This window comes from Balaenoptera musculus, chromosome 3 (genome assembly GCF_009873245.2).
Source record: "Balaenoptera musculus isolate JJ_BM4_2016_0621 chromosome 3, mBalMus1.pri.v3, whole genome shotgun sequence".
Taxonomy (NCBI): Eukaryota; Metazoa; Chordata; class Mammalia; order Artiodactyla; family Balaenopteridae; genus Balaenoptera; species Balaenoptera musculus.
The window spans coordinates 106,707,109-106,724,761 of NC_045787.1; the positions used below are offsets into that span (position 1 = coordinate 106,707,109).

At 40.7% G+C, this 17,653-nt stretch overlaps 1 protein-coding gene across 2 annotated transcripts in view; it reads left to right on the forward strand.

Annotated features, from left to right (window-relative positions):
* The first annotated feature begins 1,852 nt into the window (after positions 1-1,852).
* Positions 1,853-17,653, forward strand: part of CHSY3 (chondroitin sulfate synthase 3) — a 296,881-nt gene continuing 281,080 nt past the window's right edge. For both annotated transcript variants that reach the window (XM_036849010.1, XM_036849011.1), the window contains exons 1-2: positions 1,853-2,970; positions 6,037-6,320. In XM_036849010.1, coding sequence (XP_036704905.1) covers positions 2,166-2,970; positions 6,037-6,320 — 1,089 coding nt within the window. In that variant the 5' untranslated portion in view covers positions 1,853-2,165. The remainder of the gene's footprint in view (positions 2,971-6,036; positions 6,321-17,653) is intronic.

Here is a 17,653-nt window from a genome sequence, read left to right on the forward strand (position 1 = left end):
TTTCAACTGCTCAGTAATCATTCGTGGCTTGTGCTTGCTGTATTGGATGGCACAGATAAAGAAAACTTCCGTTATACGGAATGTTCTATTGAACAGCACTATTCTAGAAAGTTTAAAATGTCCTTGGGAAGATTTATTTTTAAATCAGAAGAGGCCTGTTTGTTTGATGAGTTTTGTATTCTAACTCAAATTAAACTTTGAGAAAGAGTTCAGTAATCTGTATTCCCAAGTGTTTCTGGGCAAGACCTAGCCATGGAAAAGGAGCTTCGTTGTCCAGCAGATGAAACATTTAGTCAGACGTGCTCATGCACAGCCAGTTACTGGTGTGGAAAGAACCACCCTTCCAAGGGCTCCAGGCAGGCCTACTGTTCCAAGGACGCTGCCAGCACCTTGCTGGATGGAGCCCTATGTCTCATGCCATTCAATACCATCCCTTTGCGTTTGATGTACAAAACAGAAGACTGAAATCTGAGGAAGAGGAAAGGGCTTGGGATGCCACATGCACCTCAGACTGTAGTTAGATTCACAACTTCTGGAGAGAAAGCTTTTAAATGTTCCCTTCTTCAAAACTTCACGTATCTTCAGGTAATTTCTTCACAATATAACTTTCAATGATTTTGGCCAATACAAGTTAACCTTTTTTGAGATTCTGTTGCTACAGATTTTTCTTCCCTAATTGTCGAGGTAAAACATTTCCTGTCATTGCCTTAGAAAAGAAAATGCTTTATAGACAAGAATAAAAATTATATTTTCTATTTTATTTTCTGGTTCAGTTCCAGGGGGGATAAGAATTTTCTTAGCTTGAACCTTCTGGTTACTGGCTCTATTATTTGTTCACATTTCTCCATCATTTGCCAATCCTACTGCACTTAGTCTCTATCAAGGCTGCAAACAGTTCATGGTTCTCACTTCTAGACATGAAACCAACGGAGAGCTGAGGGGACCACTAGGCAGCCCCACATGCCCCAAATCAACAGGTGGGGAACATGGAATTTTTATTTTCTTTGGGGATGAAGCCCCCACTCACCGTGACTTCCCCTAGCCTTTCAGGGTAGGTATTTCCAATCCCTCCGGAGATTTTCTTAGGAGAGACACCGAGTGACAATGGTGCTTCTGTGTACAACTGGGAAGTAGTGGTGAAAGTGGTGAAGGATGCAGGTAGGGACTGGGGAGTTGGTAAGGCTGGATAGAGAGGTGCTAGGGTGGGACAGATGGTTTCCTGAACAGTGAGCGGGATAAGGAGTAGAGAGAGTAGACCCGAAGTGGCAGCCGCGAGACAAACGCGAAAAGCACCGAAAACGCGAAGACAGGAGCCTGGGCGGACCTGGGCGGGGCAGAATGGGGAAGGGTCACGCCAGGACGTAACCGGCTGTGGGCTGGGGGAGGCGAGCGGGAAGGGAGTTGCGGGCGCTCGTCGGGGGCTCTGGGACCCGAGCTCCGCTGATGAGGTCAGTGGAGCCGACGCGCTGGGAGGAGTGCGGCGGAGCCCCCGGACGCGGGTGTTGCGAGGCTGGCGGAGGGGCGGGACGGGACGGGAAATGGGACGGAGAACTAGGACCGGGGGAGGAGGAACGAGGGGGCGTCGGCGCTGGAAGCCGGAGGCGGCCCGACAGGGATCGTTTCCTTCCGGAGAGGAGGCCGGCTCTGGACCTAGGCGCGGGCGGGGGGCGTCCAAGGGCGGGTGACCGGGAAATACAGCGGCCCGCGCTCCCCGCGGCTGGCAGCCGTGGTGCTCGTGGCTCCTCCTCCGGGCCAGTCCGGAGCTCGGCGGCGGGGGGAGCGAGGGCGGGGGCTCGGGAAGGAGGGAGGAGGGAGGGACCAGGCGCGCCAGTGACAGGGTGGCAGCCTAGGAGCGGACGCCTTGCCGCCGCCGCCGCTCCACCTCCTCCTGCAGCTCCTCTCGCTGCCGCCGCCGCCGCCACCGCCACCGCCGGCAGAAGTTTCACTCCCGACCCTCGCTCGGAGCGGGGAGCTCGGCCGGCAGCTGCAACGCGCCGCCGGCTAGGCGCCCGGAGCGCTCCGACCCGGAGGCGGCGTCAGAGCCTGTGCTGCGGGCGGCGGCCGGGGCTGGGGGCGTTGAGGCGGAGGAGGGGCGGGTGTGAAGCGGAAAACCCTTGCGCAGCGCCGCAGCCGCTCAGCCAGCGTCAGCGCCCGGGGCAGCCGCGATGGCCGTGCGCTCCCGCCGCCCGTGGATGAGCGTGGCATTGGGGCTGGTGCTGGGTTTCACTGCTGCGTCCTGGCTCATCGCCCCCAGAGTGGCCGAGCTGAGCGAGAGGAAGAGACGCGGTTCCAGCCTCTGCTCCTACTACGGCCGCTCGGCCGCTGGCGCCGGCGCGCAGCAGCCGCTCCCCCAGCCTTATGCCCGGCAGTGGCCGGAGCAGTCGCCGCCCCCAGCGCGCCAGGAGTTCCAGGGGCCGCAGCTGCCTGAAGCAGCGCCGGGGGTAACCAGTTTTCGCAGCAGCCCCTGGCAGCAGCCACCTCCGCTGCAACAGCAGCGGCGGCGAGGACGCGAGCCCGAAGGCGCGACGGGGCTCCCCGGAGCCCCTGTGGCCGAAGGGGAACCTGAGGAGGAGGATGGAGACGCGGCTGGGAAGCGGAGAGGCGGTCGGCCGGGGAGTAGCCACAACGGCAGCGGGGACGGGGGCGCCGCCGCCCGGAGCTCCCGACCCCGGGATTTCCTGTACGTGGGGGTGATGACCGCGCAGAAGTACCTGGGCAGCCGCGCGCTGGCAGTGCAACGGACCTGGGCGCGCTTTATCCCCGGCCGTGTGGAGTTCTTTTCCAGCCAGCAGCCCCCCAACGCTGGGCTTGGCCACCCCCCGCCACCTCTGCCTGTCATCGCGCTGCCTGGGGTGGACGACTCCTACCCTCCCCAGAAAAAGTCCTTCATGATGATCAAGTACATGCACGACCACTACCTGGACAAGTATGAGTGGTTCATGCGCGCCGACGACGATGTCTACATTAAAGGTGACCTCCCAGCCCCTGCTGTCCCGTCTCCCCGCCTCCCCGACTCCTTTCTCTGCAGCCAGCCCCTATCCCTGACCAGCCCCTCTCTGCTTTTCTGCCAGCACGTGCTCCGGGCTCCTGCAGCCCCCAGCCGGTCGCCTCCCCACACCCGCTCGCCTCCGCCCACCATTCCTAGTCCGCTCCTCCTCTCCTGCGGTCTGGACCCTCCTCACACCTGCCCAGCTTTTTTCGCCTTCCTCACTCTTGCTGCTCTGGTTTCCACCCACCTCTTGCTACTACTCTTTATCACGTAGGAAGGCGAGGAAAGGGACCTCGGGGTTAAGCCTGAGGCTGTTCCCACTTTACACTGCTCTGAAAGCCCCAGGTGGTGGTAGTTTCCCTAATCGGTCCAGAGGGACGTGTCCTCGGTGGAGAAAAGGAGGGTGGAGGATGCAGGCGAGAGCCAGTTTGGAGATCGGTGATCTTGATTATCCCTCTATCCTTTTGTTTTTACTGGATCAAGCTTAGTTTTGGAACTGGTGAGATTGAGGAATCATCTTCGCTGTCCCACACCCTTCTCTGTGCGTTTCCCTTCCTTCTGCACCACCCGCCGCTCAATGGGAGTCCTTGTGCATCCCAGCCGCTCCCGCGCACAGCTCTTTCCAGCCACCGCAGTGCAGCCTCAAGCAGTTCCTTACGCCCCCGGCAACAGCTCAGTAAAACCCTGAGGGGATGGCTGTATTGACAGAAATTGGTGGTGGGGGAAAAGGGGACAGCGCCCGCGAATTATCCAGACCCTAGGAGCTCCAAGCTGTACTAGCACACACAAGGCTGGATCCTTTACAGTCCATCTTGGTGGCTGCGGCGTTAAGCAGGGGCTGGGAAGCCCTTCCCGAAACCACGCGCAGCCCCAGCACGAGAAAACTTTGTCCGTTTTAAAAGAGGCGCGGTCCTTCGCCCTGCGTGTGAGTGGCTCTGGCCAGAGATTGCTAAACTGAGCAGAGGAATGTTCCTTAGAGCGGGAGGAAATCTTTACAGTCTTGCTCTTTGCGGAGAGGAACACAAGGGAAGTAGCTAGGTTGTATTGAAGGAGGGCTCCCTGTGTGTGTGTGTGTGTGTGTGTTTTGGCTGCCTTGTGTCTTCTTTGCTGTGCGGCCTTTCTCTAGTTGCGGCGAGCGGGGGCTACTCTTCATTGCGAGCGCAGGCTTCTCATTGCGGTGGCTTCTGTTGTTGCGGAGCCCGGGCTCTAGGCACGTGGGCTTCGGTAGTTGTAGCACTCTGGCTCAGCAGCTGTGGCGCATGGGCCTAAGTTGCTCCACCGCATGTGGGATCCTCCAGGACGGGGGGGGGGGGGGGGCTCGAACCCGTGTCTCCTGCATTGGCAGGCGGATTCCTAACCACGGAGCCACCATGGAAGCCCCTCCCTGTGTTTCTTTCCACATTTCCTAGCTTCTTGGTCAAAGGGGGGCAGCCCTTAATTAGTTTACACCACTCTAATTGTAGCCTCATTGCTTTCTCCTGATTCAGGTAGTATCTTTTACATACTCAAGGAAAAACAAACAAATAAGACCCCCCCCCCCAAAAAAACTCACATTTTGGCAAGGACTGAGTGTAGAGTTAATAACTAGAGATTTCTTGGGTTTGGATTGAGAGGAGTGAAATCCTTAGAGATGGTTGGCAGAGAAAATATTGATAATTAGATATGAAAATAATGAATTGGATAAGTTGATACAAACATTTAAAAATTGCATTCCTGGTGATTGCAGTATCTTATAGGTAGATATAAGTTATGTAGATATCTATAATTGATAGATCCACTATCTTTTAGTCCCCATGTCTTCTGTGTCTCTTTAAAATCACAAAGGTTTCCTGGCAGAAGTTTGCCACACTTTGCAGACAATTTCCAGAATGCATTAACAACATCCACTTCTGTCATATCTTTTAGTGCTTTGAAAGATTGTCCTTCAGAACATTGAAGTGCCATATTCTTTCCATTTCTATTAAGAATGAAAGGCATTTTGTATTAAGAACCCAATAATAGTCAGCTGAAACTCACTGAAATCCAAGGGGCATGGCATAGGATCAAGATAATGACTGCACGTGCTGTGCTTATCAAAAAAGATGGTAGAAATGCTGACTGGGAATGTAAAGAAGGTGACTACTTATTCCAGTATATCACTTGGTAGAGTACGAAATGCTTTGGAACTGTTTTAGCTACAGAACTTTATTTTAAAATTGTTTTTCCTGATGAACTTACAAACTATAAACCAATTATATAAATGTTAACAAATGTTAATTTTTTCCTGAAAGAGTACTTTCCAAAGTTCCAAAGTGTTATATTTCAAGGCAAGTTTGATATTCTCTCTCTTTCTCTCTCTCTATATGTATGTATGTATGTATATACACACACATACATATATGTATACACACACCTTTTGGGTTGTATATGACTTGAGTTTAGTTACGGACAAAACACTAAACTAAATCAATTATCAGGGTATAAGTAGTCTGCCAATCAGGGCTGAATATTAATATTATATTTCTGAGAATTTTATCACTACTTCATACATGCTAAGAAACCTGTCTTTATTCTCCTTGTCATTATTTCACCTTTAAAAAAAATCTGATGACTGTCATCAGACGTAAGGTTTTTCATTGACTAGAAAGTTGATTAAATTTTATTATAATTTAACAAGAACTGAATGTAGAGTTAATAACTAGAGATTTCTTGGGTTTGGGTTGAGAGGAGTGAAATCCTTAGAGATGGTTGGCAGAGGAAATATTGATAATTAGATATGAAAATAATGAATTGGGTAATTTCATACAAACATTTAAAAAAGAGGGCATTCCTGGTGAATGCAATTTCTTATAGGTGGATAGATAGGTATATGTGATGAAAATTTTATTATAATTTAGAAATTAGTATTTTTAAAATAATGGAATATTCAAAGAGGTTTTTCTTCTTTTCAATTGTATAAGACTTGTGGGGAGTTTATGCACAATATTGGAAGTTCTTTCCCTTGCTTGGTGTGTTATAAATGATTATGAAATTAGGAAAAGGAGTGATTGTTGTCTTTCTCTTTGTAGGTGATAAGTTGGAAGAGTTTCTTAGATCACTAAATAGCAGCAAGCCCCTCTACCTGGGCCAGACTGGCCTGGGGAATATTGAAGAACTTGGAAAGCTGGGGCTAGAGCCTGGGGAGAACTTCTGCATGGGAGGACCTGGAATGATCTTCAGTCGCGAGGTTCTCAGGAGGATGGTGCCACATATTGGTGAATGCCTCAGAGAAATGTACACGACTCATGAGGACGTGGAAGTAGGAAGATGTGTTCGACGTTTTGGTGGTACTCAGTGTGTCTGGTCTTATGAGGTAAGACTTAAGCTGTGATGAAAATGTTCTCATATTACAGGTGGGTGACAATTTACAGTCTGGGGCAGTGATTCTGTTTATTCTCTCTGTATCTTTGTATTTGCTTGAAAATGATAGCAACAGCCAGTGATGGACACAAGGGCGATTGTGGGAGATGCCTTTCGTATCAGAGCTGAGGCCTGTCCCAAGCTTTCTTATTAGCGTGACCCGTAACTTTAAGCAGCAGCTTATGTATATAGTCACATCTCTGGAAGATGCTACTTCCGCTTTATTTGCTTTATTGGTGTTTATATACATGTGTATCCGTTTCCTGTCTCTAACAAGAGGATTAATTCTGTTCTCTTGGGCTGTAGTTTTTCGCATTTCATCCTTTGTTTGTTGTTATTTTGGTTAGGTATGTAATCGCATCTCTTTGTTTTCAAATAGTTAAACTCTGTAGTTTCTTGGAAGATTCTTATGTGAAAATTTAACATACATTTTTAAAGCATAGGAAAAATTAACTCATAATGTTGTATCACTTATAATAGACTTATTCACAAAACTTTAAAAGGCATGATTATGTGGAAAAACAGAAGTTCTGAAGATGTTAAGTAACTGCTTAATATTATGACTGGTTCTCTAAAATTTTGTTTTATGTCTGCCCTCATTCCATTTTCTCAACCGCACCCATTATTTAAATAATCTGAGTTATGAACTGTTGTTTTATTGTAGTAATTCATTTTACGAAATAATCTGAGGTTTTTTTCCTTCAGAAATTGGTTTTGAAATGAAAAGCAATTGCGTTTAAAACAGTTTTCCTGAAAGTTAATCTTAGTAAAAGTTACTTAACACTTAAATAATGCATTGCAGTTTTCACTACAGTTTGGTTTTCAAGTGGTTGGAGTTAAATGTATTTTAGCTACCCTGCATACCTTTGTAGATTATAACTTGACTCATTTACTTACCTTTTCAAATTTGTCATGCTTTCTCAGTATCGAAGAAACATTTTATGAAAACATGTTCCCTGTGAAGTCATTATACCTCAAAATTACACAGTCCCATTCATTTTTCTTTTAGAAGTGTAATCCCACTTTCCTTAATTTAGCTTTCTTTTTTATGCATCATGATATTTACACTATGGGGAAGTATTTCTTATATTTATTACAGAAAGTAAGTATTAATAGTAACTAGTTACTTGGAATATGTACTATGCAAATTTAAAATTATTACATACCTTATTCCTTTTATTGATAGAAACTAATTTTCTTTTATAAAACCAACTTACGTATACCTTTATAATAAAAATGTAGATAAGCACATTATAGTTTAAAAATAGGTAATTTAATAAACTCAATGAAAAAGATTTGTCTCTCCATTTAATATAAAACTAATTGGAAGGCAAAAAAATACTTTATATGGAAAACACAGTCAGCTGATTTTTGTTTACATGAAAATATTATTTTTCAGACATTGTCTCTGTATGGATGAGTAAAAAAATCATTTTAAATAAAGATGGAAAATTATTATATTTTATCTGATGCTTTATTGCCTTAACATCACATAGAAAGTTTTAACAAACCTTTTATGACCCTCCATTCAAGTTTTCACTGATTCTGCTGTGAAGGTACAGTCCTCACATAGCAGCCTGCCCATTCCTGATCCAAGACAGTAAAATATGCTCAGGTGACCTACATGCTCAAGAATTGATTTAATATTTTATTTATAATATAGGCATTTGTTCTGGTTAAAGGGGAGTTAATCGTAGATATCTGCACCCTCTCTGTTAGAATAAGTGGAATCTTAGATCTTTTCATTAATTGACATAAAAGAAGAGACAAACAAAGGGAACTCCAAGTCTTGTAGGATATAACTTTATGGTCACCATATTTACATTAACTTTTGGCAATACATTTGAATTTTAGACTGACAGTTGCCCATCGCTAACTTCAGAATCTGTATGAAAAAAATAATTTCTACATTTTTTCCTAGCATTAGAAAATGTTATCTTCTAAAGGAATACTGTTTCAGAATGTTGACTTTATATTTTGCTAAGCAATTACATAGAATTTACTTTATTTTGGAATTTCAATCTTTAAAGGAGCTATTTAAACAACATTTATTTTAAAGGTGGCATTGATTTAATCCTAACCCTGACCCTAACCCTAACCCTGAGTCTTATTTAAAGGAATAATGGAAAATTTCTTTACCAAGGAATATATTAAATAGTATCTGTTAATAAATTTAGTAAAGATAAGTATACAATTAAATTATATCTAAGCATTTTAACATTAGGGTGTGTTCTACATTTTCTGGACACTGAGTAGGTAGATTGGGGCACAGCCAAACTAGGGCTTTCCAGGTCGGGTTTTAGGTTACTTGAAATGTCCAACTATGCTACTGATCACATTATATGGAAAAATTAATCTATTCCACTCTGGGTTGGCATTCACATAAAGGTGAGATTTCACATCTGGTCATAGAATAAACTATGAAACCCATCAGTAATTTTGTTTCCATATTTCTTTTATAAGAACCATCTACAACAGAATTTTCTTAAAATTTTGAATTTTCTTTGCTAAACTTTCCATAGCTTTTAGGATTTTGTTTGACTTTTCCTCCTAATGAAAGTTCTTGCAGAGTTAACAGCGCTGTTACAGAAACATGTTCACAATTTTTGAGTTGGAATAAATGAAGCATCATGATGGAATGTTATCTTTTAAAAATGCTAAACAGGCTTGCAGATCTTGTAGGAAGAGAATTGGACAAAAATATTACAATTATAGATTGTATAGCGTGTAGCTATTCTTGACTGTGAATTACATTATTTGAAAATCTAGGAATCTTCTAGTATTCTTTACTGCTGAATTAAAGTCTACTTTCCCTGTTTATATATACAGTGAAGCATAATATTGGCAAGAGGGAGGAGAGGGAAGGAGGGTGAGAGAGACAGAGAGATGGAGAGACAGAGAGATAGAGAGAGGTATAAACTTGAATTTGGGTTTGAGTCACCAGTCTACCACTCATTAGTTTCATTGTCTTTTTAAAATTACTTCTCTGAGCCTTGTTTAGTTCAATTGAAAGCAGAGATTGTAATGGTGTCTGCTTCATAGATTTTGTAGAAGATTAAGTGAAATGGTGAAATGATCCATGTAAAGTTCTACATAGTATTTGGCACGTAGTAAATTGTCAATAGGTGTTAGCTATTATTGTCATAGTGCTGAATGGATCATGTATGATATTACATATAACATGAATTCATCAATTTTATTCATTTACTAATTATTATTAATGAGTGATTCATCTATATCAAAAAGTCAGATGAAATAAAATTTTTTCCAATGAAGAATACAAGTGTAAGGTTTTTTTGGCAAAGAACAAGAAATGAGTATGTTTCAGTATTTTAGAACTCTGAGGAATCCAGTATTGGTAAAACAGAAAACATGGATGACTTTCAGACATGCACTACAAATATTTGCTTCAGTCTTTGAGTATCATATTAAATAACTGATCTTGAGACTGTGGAAAATATTATTTAACAAGTGATTATTTAATATATGAATTGAAGGAATCTCAAACAGATCAGATTCTATCTACATTAAAAAAAATTACTGTATGGATTTCTAGATTAGCCCCCTTTTCTGAGTTTCATTGGAATTTTCAGTAGAAAAGGAAGTCAGTAGTATCTCATTCTGCAGTCAGTTCACAGGACCACCCTGGAACTTGTCTCTCAAGGCAGCTGGAACCCCCTCCTGATGTTTCCCAGGTGTTTCAGGAAGTGATATATATCAATAGCTTCCGTTCTTCCTCACGATAAGGTCCTGGTGGTCTGGAAAAATATGTCTTGCTTGTTGGCCCCTTGCTCTGTTTCTTCCTCTGTCATCTCTATCTACTTTTCCTTTCTTCTGTCTGTCATTAACGATCAATAAAATACATTACAAATGCATTTTGATATGCATTGTTTCTCATCACGTTCTCAGTAAATTAAATGCTAATGACAGGCCAACCTTGATATTCCAAGACATGACACATAGGGCCCGGGAATGGCTTGACTTCTTCTGAATAAAGAGGGCTTTGGTTGCTGATGGGTCTCATGGTTCTCTCTGTACCTGAGACCATTGGAGAGTCAGAACTGAGATTCTTCCTTCCCCACCTAGAGGTAGAAACATCTAGTTTTCAAGGACATGGCAGATGTTCATAATCAACAGACTTCGTGGGTTGCTGTTATACTCATTTATATCTCAATTGTATAAGTATAGATGACTAACTGAAGCATGATCATGAAAAATTATTCTATGCTTTACACTCTGTGAGTGTTAGAATTTATTGGCACCTACTGTTGGCTAAGTTCACATTTTTGGTTGAGCTCTATCTTGGCTACTGCTTTTCTAGTTATCTGAGCTACAATCTGGCAGCTTGGGAGGCTGCATATGGCTCTTAAATGTTGTTTGGCACGTGGGGTGTTTTAAGGTTTTCTTGATTTTGTTTTTTGATGCCATTAGCAGAGGCAGGCAGTCTTGAGTCCCTTCATGACCTATTGTTGTGCACCAGCCTCTCCTTGCACGTTTAATTTAACTGCCTGGACCAGGTAGGCATAAGAGTGTTGATATTTTGAGTCAGATAATCCACGTGTTGCAAATTTCATTAAAAGATTCTCTAGGAAATGAAGTAATTTTCTAGTGAGAATGAGATGTGTATTTTAAATAGTTTACAGAGAATTAATTTTTTCAAAGTTGGCTGTTTAGAGTTGTAAATCGTATAATGCAGTTACACTCTCTTTGTTGTAGGTATTTTTAGTAAATTACTAGACTAGTGAGGAGTAGAAAGTTCTCACTGTTGAAAAATTATTTGTTTTATTTTCATTCACACAATTCATTTTCATTCTGTGTCTTAGCAGAATCGGAAGTTCCTTTTCTTTGGTTTTTGTTTTAATGAGATCACTTACATTAAAGCATTAAAATAATTTCAATGATTCTTCTTCTCCCTGTGAGGTAGTTTTGCATTTCATCCATCTAAGAGTCATTTTCAGAATAGTGTGTATTTATCTTTTTAATGTTAGCAGTTAAATGGAGCCAAAAAATATGTATCTTTATTTTGTCTAATTAAATGTTGTTTCAAAGAAAACAGAGTTCCATGTTGATGGAAATATTTCTCTGTGGTTTAAAAAATCATTTCTTATGACTAAACAGATTTTTAATAGATTTCTTAAAGAGTTAATTTCACACCAGAATGTCTTATGTCTAATCTTGGCCCCCTAAAGGCCATAAACACCCTAGAAAATTCCATTATTTCACAAAAGGATATATTCTGGAAGTGTTTTCCTGGACTTGTAATACCAGAGAACTACACCATAAAAAATGTAGCTACATATAAATTCTTTGTAACATAACCATTAAGGTTAAAATATCTGTCCCATTCTTATAGGGCTGTTACACATCCTTCTTAGCTTCTTTCTGTTACTTATGAGCTTCCCTTTTCTGTAATGCTAATTTTACTGTATCATGAACATGGTTTATGCCCCTAAAGTATATTAATATCTATGGAAAAAGTAAAAGTCTGGGATTTTTACCTAAAATTCGGTCTTTCAAAAATTCAGTCTTTTCTTGGTTCTAATTCAGTCATATTTAGTTTTTAACTTAACTAAGAGCAGTGAGCGTCTCACACCTACTCTTCCCACCCCCATTCCACTTGTCAGATGAAATCATCCCTCATTGATTTTATGAAATCTCTTTTCTGCCACACTGCTTCCTTCATTGTACAAAATAAAACTGCATTGTGAGTTGAAGGACAAACTTGGTACAGTTTCTCCATGTTTTGTAGTCTTAGCTAGTCTGTTTTCATTGTTAACTAATGCCTTACCACCTGAATTCTGACAATGTGTGTTTTCCAACAGTTGTGAAAAATGCAAAGTTTGGAAGATGCTTCCATGCAATTTGAAATGAGTTCCATGATAACATAAACACTCATATTAGTTAAAAACTTTGAATACTCTTCCTCCTTAACTGATCAAAAGTATTCTAATTTCCTGAAAAAATTCCAAGTCAGTTTTCTACTTCCACTTCCTTTGTCTTGGTTTCCAAAAAGCTATGTGAGAAACATTCATTTCAATCTCTTTTCTAGCTAGTGAATTAATGAATTAGTGCTCAACATACAAAAAAATGTAATCTATCATATAACTATACTGCATTTTACTTTGACTATAGCATGTTACTTCTTTTGCACGAAATATATTAAAAGTAACTTTTTTTTTTTTTTAATTAATTAATTTATTTATTTTTGGCTGTGTTGGGTCTTCGTTTCTGTGCGAGGGCTTTCTCTAGTTGTGGCAAGCGGGGGCCACTCTTCATTGCGGTGCGCGGGCCTCTCACTATCGCGGCCTCTCTTGTTGCGGAGCACGGGCTCCAGACGCGCAGGCTCAGTAGTTGTGGCTCACGGGCCCAGTTGCTCTGTGGCATGTGGGATCTTCCCAGACCAGGGCTCGAACCCGTGTCCCCTGCATTGGCAGGCAGATTCTCAACCACTGCGCCACCAGGGAAGCCCAAAAGTAACTTTTAATAAGGTGTTTAAGCTAAACATAAACTTCATTAAAATAAAATCAGTGTCTTGAATCATATGAGTCATTATTTGATATTATTGAGCAATAGGAAAACATGTAAACTGAAAAATTGAGGGGTTGCAGTTCCTCAGAATTCTCATGCTCTTTTCATTTACTGTCCTATTAAACAATACTCTAGTTAAGGCTTAACCACAAATAAATCAGTTTGAGCCATGACATACATTTAATGTTAGCCTGTCTTGCAAAGGTGTTGGACATTTATAGTACCAAAAGCATGTTACAAGTTTCTAAATTAACTGAATCAAAATAATATATTTATTTTAAAAATTCAGCTGGCGTTGTTTTGGGAACTAACGAATGAAATGGATTTCTTAATTTTCTGAGATTTTAAAAATCTTCACTCACCATTTATAATTTTGAAAACTGTGTCCCTCATTCTTCACAGTCAGTGGTAGCTGAACTCTTCATTATCCCTTTCTGTTTCATTCATTTTTATTGTAGAGCTATTTATTTATAGAGTAGATGGTTTAAAGAAATATACAGATTAATAAAAGTAACATACAATAAAATAAAATTAAAATGTGAAGAAATAAGGGAAAAAGGAAGACATATAGAAAAATAAGAAAAAAAAAAGGAAAAATACATGTTGAGTTCCTTTTTTCCTGGCATTAAAGAGAACCCTAGCTTGACTTGATACTAAGACCTGGGAGAAATCTTCCCCATGGAGCAGACAGGGGTTCTGAGGGATCACATACTCAGCACCACTTCTTTGATAAGTAGAATAGCATGATTTGCTTGGCTGTTTCTAATAAATTCCCTCAATATAAACCAAAACTGTAATGCAGAAGGGCAATTCTTCAGGAGGAATTCTACTTGGAGACAGTGCAATTATGGTCAGGTACACCATTGTTTGATAACTTCCGTGATTGTATTTTAAAATTCAGAATACTTTTCAGAGAGCCGTCTATGGGTATTACTTCTCAGGCAAATGTTTTATATTAGGTTGGCCAACAGGAAATTTGAATTCTGCATATTCTCTGGTGAAAACCCAGAGTGTAGCCATTGTGTCCTTGATTAAGGGAAGATCTGTGGTTGTGCTTTGCTCGGCAAGAGGAAGGTAGAGACACCAGCTACAAATGGAGAAATCAAACCAGATCATGCACCAGATGGTGACCCCACCTGAGGAGCCCTGAGTCAGGCCCAAGAGAATTCCTAACAACTCAGCCTTGAGTTATCAGTGTGGTTACCTAGCTTTTGAGCTAATTATTAGAAGTGTCTTTATTTCATAAATTTAATAATTATACTTATTATATGTTATATAAATAATTATATATTTATTAAATTTACTATATAATTTAATTTTAATGTAAATTTTGCATGCACAGATTAAAATATTTAAAGATCAACATTTTAATGATGAAACAATGTTTTAATAATCTAATAGTCTATTATACAAAAATAAATTTTAAATGAAATAAGGTCATTTAATATTCATGATGAGTATCTTAAAATGTGAAAAAAAATATAGGGTGAAAATAAATTGAAGTATTCTGCTTTAGAATTCAGTCATCTCACATCTTAAAAGCCAGTTGATTTCATTTGCTCAAATACATTTATTGAGCACGTCCTATCAGCAGTGGACACACAGACCTTCCTTTTCCTCATGGAGCCCCCAGGGAGGAGAACTCAGGCTTCTAACCAATCTCTGCTTTCACATCTGATACAGAGTTGGGTTTCCCATCTCTGTCATCCTTCTCAATCTTTTTCCTTCTAAGTCATGAAAGCTCCAGTTGGGTCCAACATTGGTACCTGTCTTGGAACTAGGATCAAATGATTCTTATTTTAATTTTCTTAAGTGAGCATCTTCCTCTCGTTTGTATTACTGTCACCTGAAGAGAAAACCAAAGACGTGTTTAGTAATTTTATGGCATATTAATATATTTTGTGCCTGTTATATAGCACAGATCACCAGGATTTTGTTTTTTAATTAAGTCTGGAACTATACTACCTGGCTTCAAATCCCAGCTCTGCCATTCACGAGCTGAATGGCCTTAGTCAAGTTACTTAACTTCTCAGTGCCTTAGTTTCCTCATCTGTCGAATGGATATAACAACAGTACTTACCTCACAACACTGTTGTGAAGATTAAATGAGTTAATGTATATAGCAGCACTCAGAATAATACCCGGCAGTGTTAAGCATTCTGTAACTGTTAGTTATTTTTGCAGAATCAGAATGGCATAAAACAGTGCCAACTTTACAGAGCCATTGCGAGGAATAAAAAGGTCAATGTATTAGAAGCCCTTAGAATAATGCTTGACATGTACTAATTCCTATATAACTGTTAACTATTATTAATATTTTCCAATTTACAATGTTCATATTCTTTTTTTCCTCTCATGGGAAAGAAATAATGTTGACTGGAAAGCGTTTATTGCAACTGCCTTCTGAAAACTGGGCTTTGCTGTAGTAGGGAGGGTGCTGGTTCAGTGGTTCCTGCCCTGACTGTGCAATGGAGTCCCCTGGGGGACTTTGAAAAAATTCTGATGATGGAACCCATCCCTGACTCATTATATCAGAGTCTTTTACAGGTGAGGCCTGTAGCATGGGTAGTGTTAAAAACTTCCCAGGTGATTCTAATGTGGCTCTAGGGTTTAGACCTTTGTATAAATTATTTTTTATTAATTTTCTGTTTTCAAATATCCAGTCCATTCTTAACTATTCCATAAATGTTATATTTTCCTTTTGGGAAAAATTATAGGAAAGGAATCAGCACTTCTGCATTTCTTTCTATGTCTATTACTCATCTGTTCCAAAGAGTTAGTCACTGGATTTAAAGACAATGAATATAAAGCCATCACTCACAGTTGTATGTTTCCTCATGGTCTGATTTTCATGGTTCATATATCACTTTTTTGTTTTAGAAAAATACAAGATTGATTTTAAAACATTTTTAGAAAAAAATACATTGTTTATTCATGCAAGGCTTAAGGTGTTAACTGATGGTTTTATTTATTACATTTGAATAACTATATAGTAAGAGAGCTCTTAAAATATATGTGGAATGTTTTCATTGACTTGTTTGCTTTAACAATGACTTTTTGAATTGGAGCTCAAAAGGAAAAAAGGTATCAGTGATCTATTTCATTGAGTACAGAAACCAAAACTTACTTAAAAACTTAAATGAATAACTTTGATTTCAGCCAGTTATTCTCAAATATTTCCTTGTCCACTGCTATAGCTGACTGCTATAATGGAGGGAAGTATAAGATACACAGGAATGTGAGGGAAGAAGTTCCCAAGGAGAACAGGAAAATGCAGTGCTTCCTCCAAACTAGAAGTAATGCACAGGGACATTGCCAGGTGAGTGGGGATACATGGGAAGGCAAAGGTGGAAGAATAGCATGATAGCAAATAGTGTGTTTGATTCAAGCATATCTGGTAGCAGGAGACATGAGGCTCAAAAGCTGCTGGTAGACCTTGATTGTGAAAGGCCCTGTATGTCATCCTCAAAGGTTTAGAGTATACCTTGTAGATCAGTGATTCTTAGAATTAGTGGGGGTGATGTAATTGGTTTAGATCCACTTATTATGGAGCCCATGAATAGTATGTTAAAGACCTTTCTGGGTGATTCTAATGAGCAGTCAGAGTGAAAAATCTGTTCCATAATGGGGAGCTTTGAAGAATTCTTCATAGGTAACCATGATCAGATCACCCTTTAGTGGCTGGAGCACGGAAGGATGGATTGGATGCTCTTGTGCCTAGGGATAGTGACACAAGACAGTTAGGAGGCTATTGCCCCAGACCAAGTGAGAGATGAGTCTTGATCAAAGAGTCAAAGTGGAAGTGGAGGTGAGGAGAAGGAATTGAGAGGTAGTGAGGAGAGAGAATTGACCAAAGTAGGTGATTGGTGAGATGTAAGGGTGGAATGGGGGAAAGTTTAAGGTGACTCCTAGGTTTTGGGCTCAGGTGATAGTATTATAATATTCCTAGCAATAGGGAATAATGGAAGAAGAGTAGTTTTCGGTGATTGGTGTATTTGAGGCATGGGCAGAGAAGAAATGACTTCTATTTTGGGTACATTGAGTCTCACTCATCATTCATTTATTCAGCAAATACTTACTGAGCACTTGATACTCCAGGCACTTTTTTAGGCACAGGAGTTATAGCAGTCAAAAAGAAAGAACAAATAGACAAAAGTCCTTGTGTTATTTTCTAGAGGGGAAAGACAATCAATAAGCAGGAGAGGGGCTAAGGGATGCAGGATGATGGGTGTGCAGTTTTAAATAGGATTGTTTGGTGGGCCTCACTGAGAAGATGATATTTGAGCCAAGCAGATATCTGAGGGAGAAGCCTTCCAGTCAAAAACAGTAGGTGGACAAGTCCCCAGGAAAATGTATTTGGCAGGTCAAGAACTAGCCAGAAGGCAAGAGAAACTAGAGTTGAGAAGGTGCTGGGAGAGTAGTAAAATGTGAGATCAGAGAGGAAAAGGGGTGAGAGATGATGGGTCAGGTATCATATATGGCTTTGTAGCCCTTTGTAAATACTTGAAAAGTGAGGCCCACATAGCTTGAACAACTTTCCCAGATTATATAGGCAGGAGTATTGCTCTCTTGTATTATCAGACTCCATGTTGATTATATACATACCAATTATGTGTATTATATCATATTTAGTATAAATGTATGTCTGTATACATAAAACATTTCTTAATGTATGAGCTTGTGAAGACATTTAATGGAGAGTCACAGGGGTGCTTTATTACTAACAGGCCAGTAAGTGGATAATGAGCATAAAGCATA